Raw genomic sequence first — 22,401 nt, 5'->3', positions numbered from 1 at the left:
ATTGGCAAGGCAACAATGACTTATTGGCAACCCTAAGCAGAAACAGCCTGGCCTGCAACACCAAATCTTAACAAATCTCCATCCACATTTTGAATGTCTATTTCTGAAACAATGCTGTCTTACATGTTTAACTGTAGATTTGTAGCTCACTCAATGCCAGAGGAAAACAGGACATTGTTTGGCAGAGGTGTAAATAGTGCTTGATGTTAGCTAGTGGTTTGTGATGATAGCAGGGGTGCATGGAGGCAAATAGCCTGTTCTTCTGCTGTGGGATATGTTGAAGAATGAACACTAGTATAAATATAGGCATTAGTGTCCCAGTTAAGATTTCACTCATGAAACTCTAATTAAACAAAAGCTTTGCTAAATCAATACAGTTGAACATGAACAGTATGTTGATGTCTGACTCCTCTAGTGAGTTCAGTGATTGCTGCATCTTGTACTCACTAACTGGATTAGAGAGTCACTGGTCTAATCCGCTGTCTTCTGAGAATCATGAAAAACAAGGGTTTCTCTCAGAATCAGAATTCTGTGCAGTAATATTTTATTTCAACTATACATGCCGTGTTAAAAAAAATTCAACAAGAAGTCCTGAAACAAAAGACGATCATTTTGTACACATTCACAGTTCCAACTTTACAACATATCTACAAACACTCTGAACAAACATCAGGAGGGCTTACTGTCCAATCAGAACAGTATTAGAAAGGTAATGTCAACGAGGCTGGTTCATCTGCACACACAGAGCATAGATAGACAGGAGGGTAGGAAGGCTTTAGACTGACACTGCAACACAAAGATCCAGGTCAATATGGCAATGCACAAGACAGCTGAGCACAGCATGTCTGGACGCATGGAACAGGGGTGTGTGTGTGTGTGTGTGTGTGTGTGTGTGTGTGTGTGTGTGTGTGTGTGTGTGTGTGTGTGTGTGTGTGTGTGTGTGTGTGTGTGTGTGTGTGTGTGTGTGTGTGTGTGTGTGTGTGTGTGTGTGTGTGTGTGTGTGTGTGTGTGTGTGTGTGTGTGTGTGTGTGTGTGAGCCCAAACGCTGGTTAGCAGAGGACGACTGATAGACAACAGACTTTAATTAATACCATTATCTTTTTGAAACAAAATGTGGCTTCGGGTTCCAAACAGGCAGACAAATTAATTCCCCAAATAAAGTAAATGTACCCAAATCATGAACCTCAATGTCAATGTGAGATCTGACCCACATCCTGTTGTTTTACATGTCCCGGTCACATGACCACTGCTCACTCTAATGGAACAGTTTATTAAGCCATTAGATACACATCTTTGATCTATAATAATTACCCGGAGTGTTTACCTTAATACTGGGTTGGATGGTTTATTGAGTACTGTATTGACTGTTTACTGTATATTGGCTGTATAGTGCCATGTTGAGCTGAGTGTTTTGAAGCAAAGCGTTTAGAGAAAAGACAAGAGTCAGTCTACATCCCCTTGCCATAATAGTACATTCACTGCATGGAACCTCAGCTTGTTCTATCAGCAGCCTTCTTCTTCATGAGGTCATATACGGATACTGTAATCCCAGCATGCTTTGCTTCAGTCTGCATTCTGTAATGGAATGTTGGTGACTAAACCGACTCTTAGTTCTAGAATCAAAATAACTGCAGTTTGGTAGATAAATACAAATTGAAATGCAGAACACAAATTTCACTCTGAATTCAAATAATCAGAGTTGCTTAGGTTATATTGTAACAATAATGACATTCAGGACCAAATCACTTTTTTCCCTCAATATTTCTGTATATCGATCATTCGTTGAATTAAGGCACACGATGCACAGATTGGGGTTAACTGGCCTAAAAATATGTATACTCATATATTTATAATATGTACAGTATCTTGTCATTACCAGCATGACTCGGTAGGACACATTGGTAAATGTTGGTGTGATTGTACACTCACTGGGAAACTGCAAACACAACACTGCCTCTGGAACCAAAATGGCAACCAGAGAACCGAAGATCTAAGATCAGTTACCCTGGAAATGGTTAAGATTAGGTTTGAGAGAGGGTAAGCTGATCCTGCATCTGTACCTTGGGGCAACTACCACACAGAGAGCAGTGTGTGAACTCCCAACGGAGCACAGAGACTAACACTAGTGATGGACATGCAGTTGGTAGGTGAGACAGACAGACATGTTACAGGACGCCATTTCAACCTGACAGAACTAAACCCATTGGTGTTGCTTAAAATGTTTACGTCTTTCATTTCTGAATAAAATAAAGAAAACCAAACCAAAACAACACCAGCCTGTTGAAGTGGCTTGGATGAAATGTTTCTAAATACCACTCTGCTACATTGAAAGACTGGAGGAAAGGTCTCTGCATCGACCGTTTGTATCTGTGTGTCTGTGTGAGACAGGAGAAGAGTGGTATGTGTTGATAGAGGACTCTGATGTCACTGGAGCCTGTTATAACAGTGCATTGAATTGCATGGTCTGTACGCACACACACACACACACACACACACACACACACACACACACACACACACACACACACACACACACACACACACACACACACACACACACACACACACACACACACACACACACACACACACACACACACACACACACACACACACACACACACACACACACACACACACACACACACACACACACACACACACACGCCAGGAGACAATGGCAGCTGTAGGGTACAGACACATAAGAGGACTAAATACACTCAACATACATTACTCATCATAAACCAATAGCAGCAAACGTGTTTAGTAGTTATCCCAGTGAGTTACAGAGGGTCCCTGTTAGGGTACGTAGGCAGCCAGGCCTTTCACCTCCCCAAGCAAAGTGTGTGTGTATGTGTTTGCTGTACATTGGGTTTTACCCTCCAGCTGACACACAGTGGTGTTCTCTCTGTTGCCTTCCTTCCTCCTCAGTCTTTATAGTTGAGTTAAACACCTCTAAAGGGACACTAAAGGGACACTATGTTTAGTGTGTCTCCTCGCTGCTCTCCCCCATCAGTCAGACATATAAGATACAAACAGTTCTATTGTATTCCTCCTCCTTGTTCAGTTCAGTCCAGTTCACATTCATGGGAAGACATAGGGTGTCCCCCAAATGGCACCCTTATTCCCTATATAGTGCACTAGGTACAACCAGGCCTATGTGCCGTGGTCAGAAGTAGTTGACAACAAAGGGGAATAGGGTGCCATTTGTGACACAAACAGACAGTGCTTAGTGACAGTGAGACATCAGACCCATTCTTCAAGTAGTTCTCGGAGTTAGACCTCGTACCGTCCACAGTCGGGATCATAGGGCCAGGCTACACACTGGGGGCCACGCTAGTCCCCTTCAGGACCCCTACCCCCATCCTGCCTTATGTCCTGGGGCTGGGCTGGGGTTAGTGAGTCAGGGCCAGGGGTCAGGGTTAGAGGAGACTGACCAGTGTGTTGTGAGATGGAGAGAAACATGGAGCCACAAGACAAGACACAGACCTCCACGTCACATCTGGTGTGATTTTCTCTTTTTAGAGTGAAGGAATGAATCATTCCACTGGGAACACACACCGACACACACATGATCCTACTCTCTCCCTAAGCCTTCTCACAACCAGTCTGGCTCTAGAGCACACTCAGTAGTGCCCCTGCCCCGTCCCTTGGTAGTACACTCCATAGTGTCTATGGTGTCCTAGTAGCTGTACTTGTTGACCACCCTCATCTGAGGAGTCTGTGGGGTGAAGGCGTTGGGTTTAGGGGGGACGTCAGGCTTTAGGGACGGGGTTCGTTTAAGCCCCTGGCGGGGGAGCGAGCCGTGCCCACTGTAGCTGCTCTGGCGGGACAGGGAGGGGGGGTGGGGGTGTTGATGGGGGGAGTGAAGCCCCCTCTGGGAGTCCAGTCTGGAGGGAGGGGTGGGGGGCATGTACCCCCCTCTGTTCATACTGTGTTGGTGGGACAACGACACCCCCATACTGACCCCGTTGGGAGAGGTGGCGGTGAGTGAGTGTCTGTGAGAAGAGATCCTGTGATGAGAGCCGTACCTCCTCTCCAGGGTGCCGCTCATGCTTCCTCCCATACCCAGGCTGCCTGTGGGGGAGCTAGGGGTGGAGGGCAGTGGGACGTCTACCCTCTTGGTGGGGCTGTGCCTGGGCAGAGAGGAGGAGGAGGAGGGGGAGTAAAGAGAGGCCTCTCGGCTGGGGACCTTGGGGGGAACCTCAGTGATGTCCCCTAGAGGCTCCAGCATCAGGTGTTGTCTGCTGGGTCGGGGCGCTGAGCCGGCCCCCTCTTGGAGGATAGCCTTGGAGCTAGCGTTAGCCGTGTTAGCATCGTTCAGGTGCTTCAGCAGGTCGTTCAGTGTGTTCCTGGCATCCAGCGACCTCTTCTGCTCCTTCCTGCTTCCTTTAGAATGAGGGGGCGTGGCCTGCAGGTGTTCCATGTTCTCTGGCTTCCTGTCCAGGGTGCGCGGCGGCGTGACGTCGTCGGTCGGGTTTCCATGGTAACCACTGCGGTATTCGTGCGTGGCGTTGGGAAGGACGACGGCGCTGGGGATGTGGGAGTGTCCCAGCGCAGGGTGGGCGTGGGGCTGGGGGTGAGGAGGGGGGGAACTGGGGTGGAACTGGGGACTCTTGGCAATGGAGGAGGAGGTAGAGTTGGAGTTCTTCCTGGATCCGTTGATCTTCCCGTGGTGATTGGCTCGCTCCCATTGGTTCCTGATTGGCTGCAGGCCTTTCTGCTGCAGCACAGGGGTAGACTCGGGGGTGGGCAGGGCGGCCAGCTCGGGGGCTGACAGCCGTCCCGGAGGATCATGGTCTTGGTGTCTCCGTTAGGCGTCAGGTCCTTACCACTGCTCAGTAAGTTGGTGTACAGCTTGGGACAGTCCAGACTTGGCTGGTACTCCTGGAGACAAGACAGGACAGAAGAGAGGGCTTTGTTCATTTGGTTCCTTCAGCCAAAACATACTGTACATACTGTACACACACACACACACACACACACACATACACACACACACACACACACACACACACACACACACACACACACACACACACACACACACACACACACACACACACACACACACACACACACACACACACACACACACACACACACATACATACATACATACATACATACATACATACATACATACATACATACATACATACATACATACATACATACATACATACATACATACATACATACAGTGCCTTCAGAAAGTATCCAGACCTTTACTTTTCAACATTTTGTTACATTACAGCCTTATTATAAAATGGATTAAATAAAAATAAATCCTCAGCAATCTACACACAATACCCCCAAAAATGTCTGCAGCATTGACGGTCCCCAAGAACACAGAGGCCTCCATCATTCTTAAATGGAAGAAGTTTGGAACCGCCAAGACTCTTCCTAAAGCTGGCCTGCTGGCCAAACTGAGCAATCGGGGAGAAGGGCCTTGGTCAAGGAGGTAACCAAGAACCCAATGGTCACTCTGACAGAGCTCTAGAGTTCCTCTGTGGAGATGGGAGAACCTTTGAGAAGGACAGCCATCTCTGTAGCACTCCACCAATCAGGCCTTTATGGTAGAGTTGCCAGATGGAAGCCACTGCTCAGTAAAAGGCACATGACAGCCCACTTGGAGTTTCCGAAGGCACTGTAAATGTGAATTACAGGGGAGCCGGGGGGGCTCAGCTCCCCTGAATGAAACAAAAGTCCAACTTTGAGGGGTTAACTATTCTCCTATTTGTTTAAAAGCAGTGGTAAATATGAAAATAAATGTTGACAAATTAATCAAACACCCCCACCTTTCTGTCATGGTTTAAACCATTTATTTCGATGAGGCTGCACGTCTCCCTGTCCACAGCACTGTCCACTCACTAGTGCTGAATTCCAGCCTCAGCTGAGCTCCTTTAAACACAGATTTTTCTTTGCACTTGTTCACTTTCGCCATTTGTTTGCCAAGTCCCCTTGATAAAAATAGCCTTTAATTCCAATGCATTAGATATATCCGTTCATTCATAATGGTTTGCTTTTGTCAGTCAGCTGTTCAGAGCGCTCATTGCTTTGTTTCTCAGGCGGGCGCGGGTATCGCTGTTCTCTGTGCCGTCCGCGACCAGAAGTAGACCATTTATTTAGCTTTATTATTTTCAATCAATATCAGTTTTCTTGCCTGGATCAGCTGATGATTGTCTCCAATATCACTAGACAACCAGCCTACAGCTAAATAGCAATGCGCAACCATTCCATCCAACATTAATGACAGTACGCCTATAGTAGACTCTTCAGAAGACTTCGATTTGGTAATGGCATAGGCCTACATTATTTTGGATAATGACATTTTACATAGGCATGGTTACACTTAGTGCTTTTTCCGAGATCTCCAAGATCTAGGAATAGTACAGGGTTTAAGTTCAATGTTCTAATTCAATCATTAAATGCTTAATAATTCCAAATTACACTATCAGTAATGTCATAAATGTAGGGAAAGAAAGGTTGTGGTTTATGTCACATGATCTGTGAAGAATCTAAGAATTCAACTTGTGCATTATATTGAATGTAGGCTACCTGTTCTGTTTATGTTCATGTGTGTAAAATTGCTTCAGTTGAGAGCGTAGGCTACTGGCAGTGTAGGCCTAGTGGAGGGTAAAGGCAACAAAATGCAGTTGACCCTTCTTTTCTGAAAAATGCATTGAAAGTATAGGGCGCGGAACTTTTTTCACTGCAACCGGCAATCAGAGTTCACCCACCATTTATTTACTGCTACATCACTGGCTACCCCACAGTGGAGATGTCAATACCCATAAAACCTAGCGGTCAAACATGGAAGTGGTTCCAATCGTTTTTTCATCATTAATTTTTCTCATAGGGAAATTTTAGAAACACTTAAAATAAGGGCTGTGTTTCGTGGAGGCTTACCCAGGCGTGACGTTTTAATAACCATGTAAATCTCTCTCGGACAAGGTGACTTTTATCAATATAGTCAGCTCTATTTACTTTTCGGTTTGAAAATGCTAATTAGCAACAACGTAGACATCATGCAAGACTACAAATCCCTGCAGGCTTCTGCACGTCGTCTCTAGCTGACACCTTTGCTAACAGGTATTGTGTCAAGTTAAAACTTGCACAAGACAGTTTACAGAATTGCTACATTTAGCTAACAGATAGTTAATCCAGAGATTCTTACCTTTGCCTCTATTTGGCAGGCTTGTCCAGATCAATCATGGTATTTATAGTTTAGCGTTTAATTTTTAGGGATAAACACAGGCGACTATTTTGATAAAAATCACCTTGCCCTAGAGATTTACACGGTTATTAAAACGTCATGCCAAAGTAAACCTACGCGAAACACAGCCCTTATTTGAAGTGTTTCTAAAATCCTCTATGGGAAAAATGTATGGTGGAAAAACGATTGGAGGGTATTATGACTCATACTGTGGTACTCTATAGGCCTACACATTGTAGCCTAGTCTAGTAAATTGACCATGTGTGTTAGGGTAACCACCCATTTTCCCCAGGACAGTTTCAGACCCATTTCAGTTGTCTTGACTTTTCAAGGAACAAAACATTTAAATTTGTCAGCAAGAAGCAGCAATTAATTTGGCCTAATCAATGGTATTCGCCGAATGTCAGTAGGCACACTTTTTGGTGTTTTGTAAACAGATCTACGTCCAGTGATCAGAGTACATGCAGATGTCTATTTCCAGTGATCAGAGTACATGCAGATGTCTATTTCCAGTGATCAGAGTACACGCAGATGTCTATTTCCAGTGATCAGAGTACATGCAGATGTCTATTTCCAATGATCAGAGTACATGCAGATGTCTATTTCCAGTGATCAGAGTACACGCAGATGTCTATTTCCAGTGATCAGAGTACATGCAGATGTCTATTTCCAGTGATCAGAGTACACGCAGATGTCTATTTCCAGTGATCAGAGTACATGCAGATGTCTATTTCCAGTGATCAGAGTACACGCAGATGTCTATTTCCAGTGATCAGAGTACACGCAGATGTCTATTTCCAGTGATCAGAGTACATGCAGATGTCTATTTCCAGTGATCAGAGTACACGCAGATGTCTATTTCCAGTGATCAGAGTACATGCAGATGTCTATTTCCAGTGATCAGAGTACATGCAGATGTCTATTTCCAGTGATCAGAGTACATGCAGATGTCTATTTCCCCCGTCCCCCAAAATAAAATAAATTGTGGACGCCGCACCCTGAATGTCACTGTATAATTCACACTCTGGTTCTATCTATCTACATAAGATACAACGACAATGTCAGTCTGTAACACTCGGTTACTGAATAATGTGTTGACTCATAAATTGCACTCTGTATTCAGGGCTTCAGGTTACCTTGACAGGACTGTCGAAGAGCCCGTTGAGCTTAGCGAAGGATCCGGTGGAGTCGCTGCAGGAGGGGGCTGACTCTGCATCCTTGTGGGCGTGCCGGGGCTTGTGGCGGAGGAAGGAGTCTCTGTAGCAGAACACCACCAGGCCGGCCACTAGCGCACCCAGGAGGAAGGCAGCCAACACACAGCTGATCAGGATATTCATGTGGACCATCTGATTGGCTTCTCCCGCCTGGATCTCCCACACACCTGAAGTCACACACCCCATTGGTTAACGAACACCCTGACACACACAATCACAGCCAATCACAGTTTTACACTACACCTCTATATCAGGTGTGTTTGTAGACACTCAGTAATGCATGGTTTCTCTGCTTTTCCCCTTAAAGGTATTCTGTCCGCTATCCAACAGGGATTTTATCGTTGCCAAAACCATTCAGATTGGCTTCCACTCTCGTCATTCTTAATTGTAAATACATGGTGAAAATGGTTAGGACCCCACAACCACTCCGGTGATGTAAGCCAATCTAGAAGAAGTAGTTTTATGTTAGTTTGAAGAGGAAGAATTGAAGTGTTGCTTTTTCCCTACCAAGTGTCAAACATTTGTCCCGATAGAAATAGGGTTAGTGCATTCCTAACCAGGGTTAGTGTATTCCTAACCAGGGTTAGTGTATTCCTAACCAGGGTTAGTGTATTCCTAACCAGGACAGAGAAAGACTTGTTCTCACAAAATCAGAAAGACAATGAACCATTGACTCCCCAGCATTGTCAATGGGAAGAGGTTGTAGTTTGTTCTCTACAAGGTGAGGCTGTTCTGTTTCTAGACTGCAGCTTGGTTAGTAACCACAGACATGGACGAGTTAAACATTCACAGAGCAGGAGAGAGACAGAGAGAGGTCCTGGAGCCGGAGGGGTTAATGGACAGGCCTGGGACGTGCTCTAACGCTCCTAGGGTTACAAAACTCCCAGGGTTAACCCTTTACACCCGGGAACAGGGTTAACCCTTCAACTGTAACAGCCAGGGTTATAGGGTCTACTGGCAGAGAGAGAAACGAGGGCAAAATAAAGAGTCTGAAGAAAGAATATAGAAGTGCAGATGGTTTGAAGATAATGAAAGAATTGTTTAAAAAGGGAGAAAATACATTTTCACCATGTAGAAAATCATTATAATCATGACAATAAATCAATAAATAAATCAAAATACATGAAGTTGGATGAAATATAAATCATAACAAAATCTGAAAAATGTAATCTGCTCTATCAATTGATGGTAATCCCAAATACCTGCCCCTGAGTGTGTGTGTGTGTGTGTGTGTGTGTGTGTGTGTGTGTGTGTGTGTGTGTGTGTGTGTGTGTGTGTGTGTGTGTGTGTGTGTGTGTGTGTGTGTGTGTGTGTGTGTGTGTGTGTGTGTGTGTGTGTGTGTGTGTGTGTGTGTGTGTGTGTGTGTGTGTGTGTGTGTGTGTGTGTGTGTGTGTGTGTGTGTGTGAAGGTGTGTGTGTGTGTATGCGTGTGTGTGTATGCGGGGTGTGTGTGCGTGCATGTGGTGTGTGTGTGTGTGTGTGTACAGTACCAGTCAAAAATGTACACACCTACTAATTCAAGGGTATTTCTTGTAGAATAATAGTGAAGACATCAAAACTATGAAATATCACATATGAAATCATGTAGTAACCGAAAAAGTATTAAACAAATCAAAATATATGTTATATTTGAGATTCTTCAAAGTAGCCACCCTTTGCCTTAATGAGAGCTTTGCACACCTTTGGCATTCTCTCAACCAGCTTTATGAGGTAGTCACCTGCAATGCATTTCAATTAACAGGTGTGCCTTGTTAAAAGTTCATTTGTGGAATTGCTTTCCACAAATGTGCAAAGCAACCAACAAGTTCCTCATGAAGCTGGTCTAGAATGCCAAGAGTGTGCAAAACAACCAACAAGTTCCTCATGAAGCTGATCTAGAGAATGCCAAGAGTGTGCAAAGCAACCAACAAGTTCCTCATGAAGCTGGTCTAGAATGCCAAGAGTGTGCAAAACAACCAACAAGTTCCTCATGAAGCTGATCTAGAGAATGCCAAGAGTGTGCAAAGCAACCAACAAGTTCCTCATGAAGCTGGTCTAGAGAATGCCAAGAGTGTGCAAAGCAACCAACAAGTTCCTCATGAAGCTGGTCTAGAATGCCAAGAGTGTGCAAAGCAACCAACAAGTTCCTCATGAAGCTGGTCTAGAATGCCAAGAGTGTGCAAAGCAACCAACAAGTTCCTCATGAAGCTGGTCTAGAATGCCAAGAGTGTGCAAAGCAACCAACAAGTTCCTCATGAAGCTGGTCTAGAGAATGCCAAGAGTGTGCAAAGCAACCAACAAGTTCCTCATGAAGCTGGTCTAGAGAATGCCAAGAGTGTGCCAACCAACAAGTTCCTCATGAAGCTGGTCTAGAATGCAAGAGCAAAGCAACCAACAAGTTCCTCATGAAGCTGGTCTAGAATGCCAAGAGTGTGCAAAGCAACCAACAAGTTCCTCATGAAGCTGGTCTAGAATGCCAAGAGTGTGCAAAGCAACCAACAAGTTCCTCATGAAGCTGGTCTAGAATGCCAAGAGTGTGCAAAGCAACCAACAAGTTCCTCATGAAGCTGGTCTAGAATGCCAAGAGTGTGCAAAGCAACCAACAAGTTCCTCATGAAGCTGGTCTAGAATGCCAAGAGTGTGCAAAGCAACCAACAAGTTCCTCATGAAGCTGGTCTAGAGAATGCCAAGAGTGTGCAAAGCAACCAACAAGTTCCTCATGAAGCTGGTCTAGAGAATGCCAAGAGTGTGCAAAGCAACCAACAAGTTCCTCATGAAGCTGGTCTAGAGAATGCCAAGAGTGTGCAAAACAACCAACAAGTTCCTCATGAAGCTGGTCTAGAGAATGCCAAGAGTGTGCAAAGCTGCCATCAAGACAAAGGCTACTTCGAAGAATCTAAAATATAATGTGTTTTTTGGTTACTACATGATTCATATGTGTTATTTCATAGTTTTGTTGTCTTCACTATTATTCTACAATGTAGAAAATAGTAAAAATAAAGAAAAACCCTTGAATGAGTAGATGTGTCTGGACTTTTGACTGGTACTGTGTGTGTGTGTCAGGTACTGGTACTGTGTGTGTGTGTCAGGTACTGGTACTGTGTGTGTGTCAGGTACTGGTACTGTGTGTGTGTGTGTGTCAGGTACTGGTACTGTGTGTGTGTGTGTCAGGTACTGGTACTGTGTGTGTGTGTGTCAGGTACTGGTACTGTGTGTGTGTGTGTCAGGTACTGGTACTGTGTGTGTGTGTCAGGTACTGGTACTGTGTTTGTGTGTCAGGTACTGGTACTGTGTGTGTGTGTGTCAGGTACTGGTACTGTGTGTGTGTGTGTGTGTGTGTCAGGTACTGGTACTGTGTGTGTGTGTCAGGTACTGGTACTGTGTGTGTGTGTCAGGTACTGGTACTGTGTGTGTGTCAGGTACTGGTACTGTGTGTGTGTGTGTCAGGTACTGGTACTGTGTGTGTGTGTCAGGTACTGGTACTGTGTGTGTGTCAGGTACTGGTACTGTGTGTGTGTGTCAGGTACTGGTACTGTGTGTGTGTGTGTCAGGTACTGGTACTGTGTGTACTGTGTGTGACCGTCAGGGCTCCATACAGTGTGGTGGCAGCAGTTCTCTCTCTCCCTGCTAGGCCTTACCCTCTAGGCCCCCTGGGAGTGACTCTAGTGAATGGGAGGTGGCCGGGTCATCCTGCTGCACAAACCCTGAGCCATACAGGTCTGGAAAACCAGCCCCAGGCCCCAACCCAGGCCCTTCCCCAGGACCAAACCCAGGATGGGGGCTCAGGGTGGGGGTGAGTACTGGGGGTACTGGGGGGTGTATGGGCCCACTGGGCTGGTCTGTGAATGACGTAGATGACAACTCCATGTCTGTGGTGACAAACAAACTGTTAACACGGTGTGTAGACATGAGGCCAGCAGGCTGTTAGCTTACATCCTGGTTAGTAGACATGGATTGGTATGTGTACGCACATGTGGGTTAGTTTACATAACATAATAGGTTTTATGTTTTATGATAATGCTGTTTGAAAAAATCATACATTTTCTGATTCAAGAGCTATTTTATTTATCATTACCAGTCATAGAAATACAGTTGTCAGATTCATTTTGTTGAGACAGGATACAGTTTGAAAGGGGAAAAGGGTGAGAGTTGTCTGAGGAAGGTCTTTGGTACACAGCAGCGATGATTTAGCAGTGATAGCAGTGATGACATCAGAGGAGGGAGGGGCGCCGAGTGAGCATGCAGGAAGTAAAGAGGAGGTGCGTGAGGAAGATGAAGTGAGGAAATGAGTCCGTGTGGAGATGGAGATTTCTGACGAGACCCGGTGATGATGTTTGTTGAGATGATGAAGAAGATAAAAAGGTGTTGAAGAAGAGGAGGTTTGTTAAATAAGATGAAGAGTGAGCAGCGTTGAAGGAAGGATGGAAGGAGAGAGGGGTTCGGAGTTCAAGGAAAGAAAGAAACCAGCTGAATAAAAGATCCAACTAACCAGAGGTCGGGTCACCAAATGATTTGTAATCTGTCGCAGATGTAGTGGCCAAAAACACTAAAACAATTAAAGGAACAACAAATCAGTATAAAGGAACCCAAAAGTAAAGTCCCAAAACAAAAAAAAGCCCCGATAACTAAGAGTGTAGTTCTTTTGAATCAAATGATAAAAAGCTAAAGGACAGGTTGTCTGAGTCGGCCTATTGCTCCAAGTCTTGTCTGTCTCTAGAGGAGAGACAGCTATGCATGGCCTCTATCCCCTGTTCTAGTTCTATGGTTCGGCCTGGTGTGTCTCCTATAGCAACACTGTCTTAGTACTGCTACTGGTAGAGCACGTCTATGTTTCTCCCCTCCAAGTAGGCAGCATTAGTTACAGGTGGCCTGGCTGTGTACAGTATGTGGATCTACGGTGGATGTGTATGTTAATACTGAACATAGAACCATGTAGGGAGGGTTACTGATTGGTGTGTTGGTATGGTGTGGTTACTGGTGTTACTGGTAGTGTGTTACTGGTTGGTTGTGCAGACTGATGGTGTGTGGTAGCAAGAGAGAGTGAGAAAGAGATGGGTTGGTATGAATGGGAGGGGCTCACCATGGCAGTCTCCCAGCTGAACCGTGTTCCCAAACTCTACATCCTGCTCATAACCAGTCCTGAAAGAGAGAGGCAGAGGGGAGAAGATTAGAGCCGAGAACCAAACCTCTCTAACCAACATTTCCTTCCTTTATTCAAGTTTTTTCCTGAACTCTGTAGTATGTACCCTAGCTTAGTAGTGTGGTAGTATTGTAATATTTAATACGCACAGGGCTCTAAATTTACATTTTTCATTGGTAGCACTGGTCCTCCCGCCTTTAAAAAGGTTAGGAGAACCAGAAAATCTGATTTTTGAAATGGTTTGAGATGTAGCCTATATGAAGTCTAGCTGCTCTACAGCCCATGTTGTGCCCTAAAAACTCATATGGAACCCTGTAAATACATGTGTTTATTATAAAAACCTAAAATGTTGATACAGATACCTGTCATTGAAATGAAAAAGTAATTTTGGGGAATATAAGGTTTCTACATTATGTAAAAGCACTATTTTCCTATTGAGATGCATTACATCGAAAATTGTTCGCTGTCTCTTTAAGAGCATTTGTGATGATGTCATGCAGGACATCTCTCATTCAAATCAAATACAATTTTATTGGTCACGTACGCATATTTAGCAGATGTTATTGCGGGTGTAGCGAAATGCTTGTGCCATTCATTGTTCCATTCATTCATTGATCATTGATCTCCTGAATAAGCTATTCCCTTTCCTTTCTTTCTGTGCCTCCAAATGTTTGGATATACTGGTAAAGTTACCAGGTTGTTTGCTAGCTAGCTAATGAGCTAACAAACATGACTGAACAAGGTGTAAAACAAATGTTTGGATATACTGGTAAAGTTACCAGGTTGTTTGCTAGCTAGCTAATGAGCTAACAAACATGACTGAACAAGGTGTAAAACAAATGTTTGGATATACTGGTAAAGTTACCAGGTTGTTTGCTAGCTAGCTAATGAGCTAACAAACATGACTGAACAAGGTGTAAAACAAATGTTTGGATATACTGGTAAAGTTACCAGGTTGTTTGCTAGCTAGCTAATGAGCTAACAAACATGACTGAACAAGGTGTAAAACAAATGTGGCCCGCAAATAGTTTTAGAAAGGCCCGTGACATGTTATGAATGTAAAATGTGTCCTGCCAATAGTTTTAGAAAGGCCCGTGACATGTTATGAATGTAAAATGTGTCCTGCCAATCCGTGACCGGAAGAGATAAATGTTGCTCCAGTAATATGAGTCAGATCTTTTGAAATGCTTGGGCTAAAAACTAGCAGTTTCCACTGGATTAATGGTGCAATCATGGTGCTAACTAATCTGCGCTCTGGAAACAACGTTACAACGAAGCCTTATCATTACAAACATTATTATTAAAAATAAAGAAAAACAAATATTTAGATTTTTTGGGGTTACACTGGTGCTCCCAAATTAAAAACTCCAGGTCGCACAACAAAATATTTTGTTGCATATGAGATCAAATTGATCCCACTTTAGGGCCCTGAGTATGCATACTATTTAGTATTGTAATACTTGGTACTCACAGAACTCCAGGCAGGATCCTCTCACAGGCTCCATGAGGCATCCAGCCACAGTAGGGGTCCCTGGACGCTATACAAGACCTAGGGGAGAAACACAACACAGGGTTAACATATATCTGTAGATATAATATATATAATAATAATAATATACAGTTCACCATACAGGGTTAAATAGGCAGCACCAGTTAACCTCTGTCTGGCTGTATATTAACCAGTGTGCTACAGGTACTCAGTGTTTATGACATGTAGATGGAGAAAAAACACATCAATAAACACACAAACCTGTGACCAGGTACAGCAGAAAGTAACCTTGGAGTGGAGTGTGTGCATGTTTCTGAATGCGCGTGTGTGTGTGTCTGTATGCGTCTGTGTCTGACTCACTTGTGGCAGTTAGTGTGCCGCTCACAGCGGCTGAGAGGCATGCGAACCACACAGCTTGAGAAAGCTACATACACACTGTGTGTGTCTCTGTCAACATGGAGCGACAAAATATGCCTGTCATCCTCACTGTTAGACAGACACCTGGGAGACAGAGAGAAGAAAAGAGAGGGAAGAGATGGGTTGGGAGAGGAGAGGGAGTAGGGAGAGAGAGAAAGGGAGGGTGGGTGGTGGAGGGGGAGACAGATGAGAATCAGAAATCAGATTACAGGTTACTTGATCGGTTGTTTATCAGAAAGGCCTGTCTACGGTTTCACTCTCCAGATGTAATCACAGTGGCACTGTTTAGCCCTGATACCCTTACTGACAAGAGAGAATGAGAGACAGAAGAAGAAAGAGGATGACAGAAGAAGAAAGAGGAGAGCGAGAGAGACAGAAGAAGAAAGAGGAGAGCGAGAGAGACAGAAGAAGAAAGAGGAGAGCGAGAGAGAGAGAGACAGAAGAAGAAAGAGGAGAGCGAGAGAGAGAGAGACAGAAGAAGAAAGAGGAGAGCGAGAGAGAGAGAGACAGAAGAAGAAAGAGGAGAGCGAGAGAGAGAGAGACAGAAGAAGAAAGAGAAGAGAGAGAGAGAGACAGAAGAAGAAAGAGAAGAGCGAGAGAGAGAGACAGAAGAAGAAAGAGGAGAGCGAGAGAGAGAGAGACAGAAGAAGAAAGAGGAGAGCGAGAGAGAGACAGAAGAAGAAAGAGGAGAGCGAGAGAGAGACAGAAGAAGAAAGAGGAGAGCGAGAGAGACAGAAGAAGAAAGAGGAGAGCGAGAGAGACAGAAGAAGAAAGAGGAGAGCGAGAGAGAGAGAGACAGAAGAAGAAAGAGGAGAGCGAGAGAGACAGAAGAAGAAAGAGAAGAGTGAGAGAGAGAGACAGAAGAAGAAAGAGAGAGACAGAAGAAGAAAGAGGAGAGTGAGAGAGAGAGACAGAAGAAGAAAGAGGAGAGCGAGAGAGAGACAGAAGAAGAAAGAGGAGAGCGAGAGAGAGACAGAAGAAGAAAGAGGAGAGCGAGAGAGAGACAGAAGAAGAAAGAGGATAGCGAGGGAGAGACAGAAGAAGAAAGAGGAGAGCGAGAGTGAGACAGAAGAAGAAAGAGGAGAGCGAGAGAGAGACAGAAGAAGAAAGAGGAGAGCGAGAGAGAGACAGAAGAAGAAAGAGGGGAGCGACAGAGACAGAAGAAAAGAGGAGAGCGAGAGAGAGACAGAAGAATAAAGAGGAGAGCGAGAGAGAGACAGAAGAAGAAAGAGGAGAGCGAGAGAGAGACAGAAGAAGAAAGAGGAGAGCGAGAGAGAGACAGAAGAAGAAAGAGGAGAGCGAGAGAGAGACAGAAGAAGAAAGAGGAGAGCGAGAGACTGAGGAAGAGAGGGGAGAGACAGAAGAAGAAAGAGGAGAGTGAGAGAGAGACAGAAGAAGAAAGAGGAGAGCGAGAGAGAGAGAGACAGAAGAAGAAAGAGGAGAGCGAGAGACTGAGGAAGAGAGAAGGAGAGACAGAAGAAGAAAGAGGAGAGCGAGAGAGAGACAGAAGAAGAAAGAGGAGAGCGAGAGACTGAGGAAGAAAGAGGAGAGCGAGAGAGAGACTGAGGAAGAAAGAGGAGAGCGAGAGACTGAGGAAGAAAGAGGAGAGCGAGAGAGAGACAGAAGAAGAAAGAGGAGAGCGAGAGACTGAGGAAGAAAGAGGAGAGCGAGAGACTGAGGAAGAAAGAGGAGAGCGAGAGAGAGACAGAAGAAGAAAGAGGAGAGCGAGAGACTGAGGAAGAAAGAGGAGAGCGAGAGACTGAGGACGAAAGAGGAGAGCGAGAGACTGAGGAAGAAAGAGGAGAGCGAGAGACTGAGGAAGAAAGAGGAGAGCGAGAGACTGAGGAAGAGAGAGAGAGACTGAGGAAGAGAGAGAGAGAGACTGAGGAAGAGAGAGAGAGAGACTGAGGAAGAGAGAGAGAGACTGAGGAAGAGAGAGAGAGAGACTGAGGAAGAGAGAGAGAGACTGAGGAAGAGAGAGAGACTGAGGAAGAGAGAGAGAGAGACTGAGGAAGAGAGAGAGAGAGACTGAGGAAGAGAGAGAGAGAGACTGAGGAAGAGAGAGAGAGAGAGACAGAAGAAGAAAGAGGAGAGCGAGAGAGAGACAGAAGAATAAAGAGGAGAGCGAGAGAGAGACAGAAGAAGAAAGAGGAGAGCGAGGGAGAGACAGAAGAAGAAAGAGGAGAGCGAGAGAGAGACAGAAGAAGAAAGAGGAGAGCGAGAGAGAGACAGAAGAAGAAAGAGGAGAGCGAGAGACTGAGGAAGAGAGAGGGAGAGACAGAAGAAGAAAGAGGAGAGTGAGAGAGAGACAGAAGAAGAAAGAGGAGAGCGAGAGAGAGAGAGACAGAAGAAGAAAGAGGAGAGCGAGAGACTGAGGAAGAGAGAGGGAGAGACAGAAGAAGAAAGAGGAGAGCGAGAGAGAGACAGAAGAAGAAAGAGGAGAGCGAGAGACTGAGGAAGAAAGAGGAGAGCGAGAGAGAGACTGAGGAAGAAAGAGGAGAGCGAGAGACTGAGGAAGAAAGAGGAGAGCGAGAGACTGAGGAAGAAAGAGGAGAGCGAGAGAGAGACAGAAGAAGAAAGAGGAGAGCGAGAGACTGAGGAAGAAAGAGGAGAGCGAGAGACTGAGGAAGAAAGAGGAGAGAGAGAGACAGAAGAAGAAAGAGGAGAGCGAGAGACTGAGGAAGAAAGAGGAGAGCGAGAGACTGAGGATGAAAGAGGAGAGCGAGAGACTGAGGAAGAAAGAGGAGAGCGAGAGACTGAGGAAGAAAGAGGAGAGCGAGAGACTGAGGAAGAGAGAGAGAGACTGAGGAAGAGAGAGAGAGAGACTGAGGAAGAGAGAGAGAGAGACTGAGGAAGAGAGAGAGAGAGACTGAGGAAGAGAGAGAGAGACTGAGGAAGAGAGAGAGAGACTGAGGAAGAGAGAGAGACTGAGGAAGAGAGAGAGACTGAGGAAGAGAGAGAGAGACTGAGGAAGAGAGAGAGAGAGACTGAGGAAGAGAGAGAGAGAGACTGAGGAAGAGAGAGAGAGAGAGACAGAAGAAGAAAGAGGAGAGAGAGAGAGAGACAGAAGAAGAAAGAGGAGAGCGAGAGAGAGACAGAAGAAGAAAGAGGAGAGCGAGAGACTGAGGAAGAAAGAGGAGAGCGAGAGAGACAGAAGAAGAAAGAGGAGAGCGAGAGACTGAGAAAGAGAGAGAGAGTCTGAGGAAGAGAGAGAGAGACTGAGGAAGAGAGAGAGAAACTGTGGAAGAGAGAGAGAGAGAGACTGAGGAAGAGAGAGAGAGAGACTGAGGAAGAGAGAGAGAGAGACTGAGGAAGAGAGAGAGAGACTGAGGAAGAGAGAGAGAGAGACAGAAGAAGAAAGAGGAGAGAGAGAGAGAGACAGAAGAAGAGGAGAGCGAGAGAGAGAGAGAAGAAGAAAGAGGAGAGCGAGAGACTGAGGAAGGAAGAGGAGAGCGAGAGAGACAGAAGAAGAAAGAGAGGGGCGAGAGACTGAGGAAGAGAGAGGGAGAGATAGACGGTGAGAGACACACAGCGTGAAAGAGAAAAAAACAGAGTGAGAGATGAGACCAAAAAAGAGAAAGACAGTGAGAGACAGAGACTAAGACAGAGACGCAAAGAGAGTAAGAGAGAGAGACAGTGAGAGACGTGTTGTGAGTGTTCCGTACTTGGCTCTGTTAAACAGGTCAATCTCCTCCAATAGGATGCTGTCGTTTAGGGACAGAGGGGAAGTCTTGGCTAGAACCTTCAGCACCACGCCCGCCTCTGAACCAATGAACAGCACCGTGTAGTTACCATGTGGACCAGCCGCGTTGTCCACCGCCAGGGCTGTCAGCCTGTACCTAGAGAGACAAGGACAAGACAGGAGGACAGTCAGACTTCAGTAGGAATTATCAAGACAGTATTTAAAGGCCATCCGTGCGATCTACAAATGAGCATTTTAATTTCGTTTTTTGTTGATTGTTACCCGGGAATTTAGATCCCACAAGCAACTCTTGTGTGTGTGCTTACCTGACGCGTGTCTTGGTGAACCAGGGCTCGTCTCCTATGTTAGGCACGGAGGAGTCCATGAGGGGGTGAGACTTGATGAAGAGGAGGGTCTCATCAGGGAACTCTATAGAGGTCTTATAGGACTCAGCCTGGCCGTGGCCCGCACAGCAGCCTGGCCTGGAGTCATAGGGGTCAGAGAGGGGTCAAAGGTCAACACAGGTCACACATGAGCCCAGCTACCATCACCCTGTAGGGACTAATAATGTTGACTATTGAATTGAACTGAGGAGAGGGGTAAGGGTACGAGAGAGGAGCAGATGCCTGTCAGGACAACAAAGAGACGTGCTGCTGTATCACCGTAAACATGAAGTCATAACAGAGGATTAGAATGTTCATTATTTACCACCATAATGAGCAGCTCTGTGGACTTCGTGTGGGAGAGAGCTGAGCTACGCGTCTAAATATCAGATTAATTATTTACTGCTAATAATGTGTGTGTGTGTGTGTGTGGGGGGAAAGGTACAGGTACAGGTACATACCTGGGTTTGGGTAAAGGTACAGGTACATACCTGGGTTAGGGAAAGGTACAGGTACATACCTGGGTAAAGGTACAGGTACAGGTACATCCCTGGGTTAGGGTAAAGGTACCGGTACATACCTGGGTTCGGTAAAAGGTACAGGTACATACCTTGGTTAGGGAAAGGTACAGGTACATACCTGGGTTAGGGAAAGGTACAGGTACATACCTGGGTTTGGGCAGTCTCTCCTCTGGGAAGGCGGTCCAGACAGAGTCAGGTGTTTTCTGTTCTTTAAATCGTCCTCTGAACACCGTCTCTATGTCATCCATGGAGAACGCACACACTGCAGACCCTGGGATACTGAAGAGAGAGGAACACAACCACACACTGTTACACAACTACTATTAACTAGATATGGAGAAAACACACACAACAAGAGATTCACAATAACAACACATCTGTTACACATCTGTTACACCAATATTACAAAGAGTGTAGCCCAAATGGCACCCTATTCCCGTATAGTGAACCACTTTGACCAGATCCCTATGGTCCCTCATCAAAAGTAGTGCTCTATACAGGGAATAGGGTGCCATTTGGGATGCAGCCTCAGTGTGTCCATCCTTACCTGTTCATCTGTGTAGTGAAGACTCCCACCACAGAAGGAACTCCGTTGATGTTGATGATGTCAGTGATGGACTGTAGAACATCGAAGTAGAAGAAGGATTCTCCAGGAACAGAACAGTTGAGTCTGGCCTTGACGAAGGACGTCCAGTGTTTCTCCAACACACGCTGAGACCCGCCTACGTCGTTCTTACAGATACGAGCCACTCTGGAGTAGACGGCCTGGAAAGGAAAGGGGGAGCAGGGGGGAGAGAGAGAGACTCTGCAATCAGCATCACTAAAACACTTCCTCCCTCTGAATAAGACATCTGCCTCATCCTGTGGCCTCACAGTGTGACGCACAATGACGCATACACAAGCACACGCGCGGGCGCACACACATGCTTATCCAGGACCCTGTGTCAGAGAGGACATTTGTTTGAAGCTCCGATTGAACAAACACCTCACACTCACACCTCTTAGCCCTAAACCTGATTCACACACACCTCTTTACTCAGTCTGATTAACCTTGAACTAGGACAGAGCTGGGCTATAGGACTGGGCTATATGATAGGGGCTAGGCTATATAATAGGGGCTGGGCTGTAGGACGGTGCTATTTGATAGGTACTGGGCTATAGGACTGGGCTATAGGACGGTGCTATATGATAGGGTCTGGGCTATAGGACGGGGACTGGGCTATAGGATGGGGCTATATGATAGGGACTGGGCTATATGACGGGGACTGGGATATATGGTAGGGACTGGGCTAGATCTCTGGGCTAGGGCTCTGGGTGTTGGAGTGTTGGGCTGTAGGGGACTAGGGCTAGAGCTCTGGGTGTTGGACTGTGTGGGACTAGAGCCAGAACTCTGGGTGTTGGAGTGTGGGGACTAGGGCTAGAGCTCTGGGTGTTGGAGTGTGGGGGACTAGGGCTAGAGCTCTGGGTGTTGGAGTGTGGGGGACTAGAGCTAGAGCTCTGGGTGTTGGAGTGTGGGGGACTAGGTCTAGAGCTCTGGGTGTTGGAGTGTGGGGGACTAGGTCTAGAGCTCTGGGTGTTGGAGTGTGGGGGACTAGAGCTAGATCTCTGGGTGTTGGAGTGTGGGGGACTAGAGCTAGAGCTCTGGGTGTTGGAGTGTGGGGGACTAGGGCTCGAGCTCTGGGTGTTGGAGTGTGGGGGACTAGGGCTAGAGCTCTGGGTGTTGCAGTGTGGGGGACTAGGGCTAGAGCTCTGGGTGTTGGAGTGTGGGGACTAGGGCTAGAGCTCTGGGTGTTGGAGTGTGGAGGACTAGGGCTAGAGCTCTGGGTGTTGGAGTGTGGGGGACTAGGGCTAGAGCTCTGGGTGTTGGAGTGTGGGGGACTAGGGCTAGAGCTCTGGGTGTTGGAGTGTGGGGGACTAGGGCTAGAGCTCTGGGTGTTGGAGTGTGGGGGGCTAGGGCTAGAGCTCTGGGTGTTGGAGTGTGGGGGACTAGGGCTAGAGCTCTGGGTGTTGGAGTGTGGGGGACTAGGGCTAGAGCTCTGGGTGTTGGAGTGTGGGGGACTAGGGCTAGAGCTCTGGGTGTTGGAGTGTGGGGGACTAGGGCTAGAGCTCTGGGTGTTGGAGTGTGGGGGACTAGGGCTAGAGCTCTGGGTGTTGGAGTGTGGGGGACTAGAGCTAGAGCTCTGGGTGTTGGAGTGTGGGGACTAGGGCTAGAGCTCTGGGTGTTGGACTGTGGGGACTAGGGCTAGAGCTCTGGGTGTTGGACTGTGGGGGACTAGGTCTAGAGCTCTGGGTGTTGGAGTGTGGGGGACTAGGGCTAGAGCTCTGGGTGTTGGACTGTGGGGGACTAGGGCTAGAGCT

At 46.3% G+C, this 22,401-nt stretch overlaps 1 protein-coding gene across 1 annotated transcript in view; it reads right to left on the bottom strand.

The window, feature by feature from the left end:
* Positions 1 to 521: 521 nt before the first annotated feature.
* LOC124033517 (semaphorin-6D-like) overlaps positions 522 to 22,401 on the bottom strand; it is a 39,467-nt gene continuing 17,587 nt past the window's right edge. Inside the window, 12 exon segments of the mRNA XM_046345537.1 lie at positions 522 to 4,767; positions 4,770 to 4,887; positions 8,356 to 8,600; positions 12,050 to 12,280; positions 12,901 to 12,957; positions 13,492 to 13,550; positions 15,023 to 15,100; positions 15,401 to 15,541; positions 19,123 to 19,296; positions 19,466 to 19,621; positions 20,191 to 20,322; positions 20,591 to 20,808. Of these exon segments, the coding sequence (XP_046201493.1) occupies positions 3,683 to 4,767; positions 4,770 to 4,887; positions 8,356 to 8,600; positions 12,050 to 12,280; positions 12,901 to 12,957; positions 13,492 to 13,550; positions 15,023 to 15,100; positions 15,401 to 15,541; positions 19,123 to 19,296; positions 19,466 to 19,621; positions 20,191 to 20,322; positions 20,591 to 20,808 (2,694 nt within the window). The 3' untranslated portion in view covers positions 522 to 3,682.

Source organism: Oncorhynchus gorbuscha, linkage group LG04 (genome assembly GCF_021184085.1).
Source record: "Oncorhynchus gorbuscha isolate QuinsamMale2020 ecotype Even-year linkage group LG04, OgorEven_v1.0, whole genome shotgun sequence".
Classification (NCBI taxonomy): Eukaryota; Metazoa; Chordata; class Actinopteri; order Salmoniformes; family Salmonidae; genus Oncorhynchus; species Oncorhynchus gorbuscha.
The sequence above is the reverse complement of the archived record's forward strand: the minus strand, read 5'-3'. Positions and strand labels throughout refer to the sequence as shown.